The 6,112-nt window shown below is 37.3% G+C and overlaps 1 protein-coding gene across 1 annotated transcript; it reads left to right on the top strand.

Annotated features, from left to right (window-relative positions):
* The first annotated feature begins 3,486 nt into the window (after nt 1-3,486).
* LOC141687420 (amino acid transporter AVT1I-like) lies at nt 3,487-5,480 on the top strand. Its single transcript, XM_074492692.1, has 3 exons — nt 3,487-3,784; nt 4,060-4,667; nt 4,846-5,480. Exons 1-3 carry the CDS (start codon nt 3,589-3,591, stop codon nt 5,359-5,361), a joined length of 1,320 nt encoding a protein of 439 aa, XP_074348793.1. The 5' UTR covers nt 3,487-3,588; the 3' UTR covers nt 5,362-5,480.
* Nucleotides 5,481-6,112: the final 632 nt, after the last annotated feature.

The raw sequence follows: 6,112 nt of genomic DNA, 5'->3' as shown, positions 1-6,112 counted from the left end.
GGAGAATATCGCCGCCGGTAGACGGTTCTTGTTGAAATGATAATCTTCGTCGTGGTAGATCCTTGAGCAAATTGAGTAGCAATTCAGGAAGTGTTCTTGGAAATGTGAGAAATGAATTGAAATCTCACATATTTATAGGAGATAGGAGAGAGAAAGGAGGAGGCGACACGTGTCGTCATCTCATAAGATGACACGAATCCCCACGCCAGCTGTCCAACGACTGTCAAAATGAATGCAAAGATGAAAGGCATGCGAGGCGAGACACGCGAGGCGGCTTGGTGTGGCCTGGTGGGCTCACACTTGCGAGGCCCTAAAAAGATTAGAAAATACCTAGCCTCAAGATGCGACCAGGAATTTTGGGGGGTAGTTGTTATGCCCGCTTTCGGCCATGGGCCCTAAACAGGTCCCTGTGGGTGTACTAAATAGCTGGACTCTCGTGTGTGGGCTAGAACCATGGATTTATATGACTTGGGCCAGCACATGCGGGCTGGGCTCGTAACATGCGAGCTGGGTTCACATGCGGGCTGGGCTCATGACATGAGAGCTGGGCTCAAACATGCGAGCTGGGCTCAAGTGAGGACATGCGAGCTGGGCTCACACATGTAAGGTGAGCTCACATTTGTCATTTGGGCTCTCATATGCGAGCTGAGCTCGGTTGTGCCCACGCGAGGTGGGCTCAGGTGCCTTCATGCGAGGTGGGCTTAGCTGCCCACACGCGGGCTGAGCTCATGAGCCCACATCTTATAGAAACAGAGGTAACATTATATTTATTGTTTGAAGGCGGTGCGGGCCGAGGTGACCAGGCCGGGCCGCATCGAAAGATTTTGTGTGCAACATGGAAAGTGACTCATAGATGACTGAGTTGCTCGTAGATTTCGGGGTCGACACGGGTTGTTCCTACAATCACGGGAAGGATTGCGGAGATGTCGCGAGATTGTAGGAAGCGTGTGGAGCTGATCGAGATTTATGTGACTAATTGGCTGAAGGCCTGACTTTATCGTGGGCTTGGGCTGCACGGGCTGAAGAGTCCTAACCCTAGCCTACGTGACTTGTTCCCCAAGAACTACGTGAGGCTTGATCCCTATAAATAGGGTACGTAGGCACTTGTATGAGACATGAGTCGACACTTGACAGAGAATAACAAACCCTATTCTTTCTTAAGGAGTCCACATACAAGCTCAGCTACCACCAAACAACCTTCCTCCGCCCTCAAACACCGTCCTTGATCTTTGTTCCGCCCATTAACCTCCACAACATTGTTATACGAAATTCTCCCTATAACAGCTACAATTAACCGTTGTGCACTTGGAATTATTTTTTACATATCAATTATTAAACTCAGGCTTAGACTCAACTTATTTTAAAAAATAAAAATAAATTCGACTTGGCTCGAACAGAATTCGGCTCTAACACTATTTTTTTACGGCTCTAAATCCATAGCATGGTCATATTTAAATCCCCCGGGACAAAAAAAAAACCGGAGTTTGCATTTAAGAAAAAAAGGCTGATCCTGACTGATGAACACTCACAACTAGAGCCGGCCAAACAAACGGTCCATGCGGGCCGAGCCAAATTTTTAACGGGCCGGTTTACTTATAGTATAACCCGTGAACGACCCGTATAATTAAACGGTCCGTGCCGTGACGAGCCGGTTATTAAAAGTTGTAACCCGTGTACGGCCCGCGAATCAGGCGAGCTATACGGTTCAATGCGAATAAAAGGCGAATAAGCCTTTTGTTTAATTGGTTTGCGACCTGAGTTTGTACTTTGTATATATATATATTATTTTTACTTTTACTTTTTACTTCTGTTTTACTTTTACTTTTAGCTTTGTTTTCTTTGTTTATGTTTTACCTTTTATCTTTGTTTTGGTGTTCATGTAGTACAGAGTAGTACAGACACATTTTTTCCTACTTTTTTTTTTTTTTTTTTTTTTTTTGTTTTTTTTGTTTTCTGCACGTATTATATGTAAATTGTACATATATTAGTTTTGTTTTTACCTTTTTTTTATCTGAATTGTTTCTGTTAAAAAATATTTTCTTAAAAAACTTAGATGTATTAAAATTAATATGTATTAAAATAAAGGAATAAACATTAACTCAAAAGGACAACTGTGTATTTTTTTTTTCTTGACAGTTTTACAAAGATGATGACATGTGTAAGTATCTTTACTTAAGTGTTCATAACCCACAAACACACGTGCTTTGTTTTCAATGTTATATCATCTGCCATATTCTGTAGTAGGCGGGCCGGTTTATTCGTGTGCCTATGATTTATTCGTCTGAAAGTGCTGGTGAGTTACATAAAATGTAGATCGTGCTCGGCTCGTGGGAATACCCGAATAATACTGAATATCGAACCGGTCCGTCACGAGACGAGTCAGGTGAATAATTGGCGAGCCGAATTACGTTCGTGCCGAGCCAAAACACCCGTTTGGCCGGCTTGGCCGGCTCTACTCCCAACCATGTGCTGTTAATGCATGAATCCGAGGAATGCAATGCAGGACCAACTTGTTTCAGTAATAATCAGTGCTATTACACTTGCACACGTGAGAGCCTATTAAACACGTATACGGGAGACGACAAATTTGTAGCGTTACCTCAAAATTTCGCAACTACTTTTACAATTGTATTCCGTTGCTATTAATTTTGTGTTTCCATTCTAACGGATGAGATTGATCCTATATCTATTTTATAATTTTAGATCATCATGGACCCTGACCCTGTGAGCGGTGACTGGGGAGCTATATATATCCTTGGCAAACATACACGTGAAATTGATTTAGAACAAGATTTGCATGTCTAATTAGGACCATTTAGATAGGGATATATTATGGAATTAATAAAATTATATATTAATACGTAAATAACTTTAAAATTTAGGAGTAAATATACACGTGTATGCCATGATTTCAACTATATCTAAATAATTAAATATAACTAACTATTCAGCTTTAATATCTTTGACTTCACAATTAATTCTGTTTTTAATGTTCAGATCGATAATATACATGTCTATATTTGTACATTTTTAGTTTATTCTATAATAATAATAATAATAATGATAATAATAATAATAATAATAATAATAATAATAATAATAATAATTAAACGGCAACCAATCTTAATTTTGAAGATTTTTTGGATTTGAAAAATAAAAAATATTTTATTAAAAAACTCAAGGCAGTCGGGAAATATTAAATAATGACATCATCAAATTTATTAAAAATGAATTATGATTTTATAAAGACTATTCATTCGGAAATTAAGATGTGCGGGTGTAATTAATTAATAAAAAAATATAAAATTTCAAAATTTTCAATTATGTTGTGCATGACCAACCTTCTCGTAAAATTAAATTTAATAAGATACATTATCGTTAATTGGCTTAAATATTTAGAAATCTCAATCCAACAAGATAAGTAGACAACAAATCATGATATCATATACAATGACCAAAAACAAAACTAATGTGTATGCATATGCTATATATACAGAGCAGTTTGGGCACCATACCTTGAACAGAACTTTAGCTATAAGTTGAGTAGGCTACAACTACATTAAACACTTATCACAACTTATCTCTTCCATGGAGGCCAAGTCTGAAGAGACTCACTTTTTAACAATTGGTCTTTTGCACAACAATAATAAGAACAAAAATGATGTTGTTAGTGTGGCTGTTTCTGATGAAACAGCTGTTTGTTACAAGTCATTTTTAAGTCAAAGTACAGAAGCCACTACTTCATTCTTCAAAACATCCTTCAATGGCCTTAATGCTTTGTCAGGTTTTTCATTTTTTCCTCTCTTCTATGTTGCTTCATTTTCCATATATTTCTGTTTGGTTGCTTTTGCTTGGTCTTTTTCTGGTGTTTATTCTTCAAAGTTTTTGTTTGGTTGATGAAATCCAAAAGGCATTAAAAGATATTTATAATGATGGTATTATTCTGTAATGTTAAGTTACCCGTTCTCTTAAAATCTCGAGGTGTCGGGAGAAGGACTTATCAGGATCTTATATATATTTCAGCACTAACGAAGTTTATGGTGAAATGAAATGTTTCAGGAGTTGGGATATTGTCAACACCATATGCATTAGCATCAGGAGGATGGTTGAGCTTGATACTTTTGTTCATTATTGCTATTATCACCTTCTACACAGCCTTATTAATTCAATCATGTATGGATGCTGATTCTAGTATTAGGACTTACCCTGACATTGGGGAACGAGCATTCGGGAGAAAGGGCAGACTTTTGGTTTCGACTTTTATGAATTTAGAACTCTACTTAGTTGCCACAGGTTTCTTGATTTTAGAAGGGGATAATTTGAATAACTTGTTACCAGGCATGGGATTTGAAATCAACGGGTTCAGAGTTGGAGGAAACCAAGGTTTTATACTCATTGTCGGTCTTATAATACTTCCCACAATCTTGTTAAACAACATGGGCCTTGTTTCTTATATTTCTGCTACTGGAGTTGTGGCTTCGTTTGTGATTCTTGGCTCCATTTTCTGGACCGGAGCGTTTGAAGGTATTGGATTTCATGAAAAGGGGGAGCTACTGAACTTGAAAGGCATCCCTACTGCGATTAGCTTGTATGCGTTTTGTTATTGTGCTCATCCGGTTTTTCCCACCCTTTACACTTCAATGGGGAATAAGAAGAATTTCTCCAAGGTAAATTCAGTTTTCTTCATACCTCATTGGTGCCTAAATTTAACGCCTGACTTTAAACTAAATCTGTGTCAAGGAACTATACCGCGGATTGAGTTACAAATCACAGTACTTTACATTACAATGTTACTTGCTTTCACTACTGAAATAACTTCATTTCATTTGTTTCTCTTCATTGCAGGTCATGTTCTTGAGTTTTTTCGTCTGTACCGTTACTTATGCATTGATAGCAGTGTTTGGTTACCTTATGTTCGGGTCCATGTTAAAGTCACAAATAACCTTAAACCTTCCGATAAATAAAGTGAGTTCGAAAATTGCTATATACACTACCCTGGTCAATCCGATTGCCAAGTATGCATTGATATTAACTCCAATTATTCACACCATTGAGAATCGGTTCCGATCTTACTGCAAAAAGAGATCGTTTAGCGTCTTCATTCGAACAGTCCTGCTGATCAGCACCGTCGCTGTAGCACTGACTGTCCCCTTTTTCGGATTGCTTATGTCCCTTGTTGGTGCATTCCTGAGCGTTACAGCTTCAATACTACTGCCTTGTTTGTGCTACTTGAAGATTTCCGGTGCTTACCAAAGATTTGGATTTCAAGTGGGAATTATAGGGTGTATATTAGTGTTCGGAATTGCAATCCTAGTTGTCGGTACTTATACATCTATTGTTGAGATTATAGGTCAATTATGAGCGATTTTGTTAGACGTCTAGTTGTAATTTTTAACGATTACTAGTAGATGGAAACTTTGTTGATGAGTCATTGTTACCAAGAATGTTGGTTTTATAAGACTCATGTGATATTCAGATAAGTTTGATTACTATTTCCCTATAATTTTAACATCATAGTTCTGCATCATAGCTCTGATTACATTGTCATTTCCAAAATTTGTTTGAACTTGGTTTGAGTTGATGATACGTAAGGAGAGCTAGTTAATGATTTAGATGTTTTGGAGACAATGGTCTAGCTAGAGAATGACAGGTTCAACATTTGATTCAGAGACAGAAACGTAGTGTACATGTTTTCTTGTTCTTGTATTAAAAAGACTGAAACAAATTTGTCTGCTCTTCAAATCGATTACATAAATCAATTACCACTTGGTCCGGCATATCTTTTTGGTTTTCTCTACCAAATGTCAAGGGTTGACCGAACCTTATGGAAGACAAGCGGGCAGTGGAGGATCTAGTAAGATACGGTGGAAACAAGCTAAACGTAAATTTTAAATTTTTATAATATTAAATTTTTAAAAATATATGAAAATGTTATTATAAAATTAAAAAACATAAAAATTGTCTACTCGAAGTTTCCTCGGCAATTTCCTGAAAAATAATACGGGATCCGCCCGTGACTGCGGAGTGTGTTTAATTATTTAAAAAAATGAACCTGAGCTCCAAAATTTTTATACGGCTGATAATCATTAAGAGAAGAAATGTATGATGCATA

Source organism: Apium graveolens, chromosome 9 (genome assembly GCF_009905375.1).
Source record: "Apium graveolens cultivar Ventura chromosome 9, ASM990537v1, whole genome shotgun sequence".
In the NCBI taxonomy this organism is placed as follows: domain Eukaryota; kingdom Viridiplantae; phylum Streptophyta; class Magnoliopsida; order Apiales; family Apiaceae; genus Apium; species Apium graveolens.
Note: the sequence above shows the minus strand (reverse complement) of the source record. Positions and strands in the feature narration are given on the sequence as shown.

What these genes read in the sequence shown, in the direction of transcription:
- LOC141687420 (XM_074492692.1), top strand. Translation starts at nt 3,589, where the DNA reads ATGGAGGCCAAGTCTGAAGAGACTCACTTTTTAACAATTGGTCTTTTG. An exon ending in TGGCCTTAATGCTTTGTCAG is followed by an intron (nt 3,785 to 4,059) that starts GTTTTTCATTTT and finishes GAAATGTTTCAG; the next exon opens with GAGTTGGGATATTGTCAACA. An exon ending in ATAAGAAGAATTTCTCCAAG is followed by an intron (nt 4,668 to 4,845) that starts GTAAATTCAGTT and finishes TCTTCATTGCAG; the next exon opens with GTCATGTTCTTGAGTTTTTT.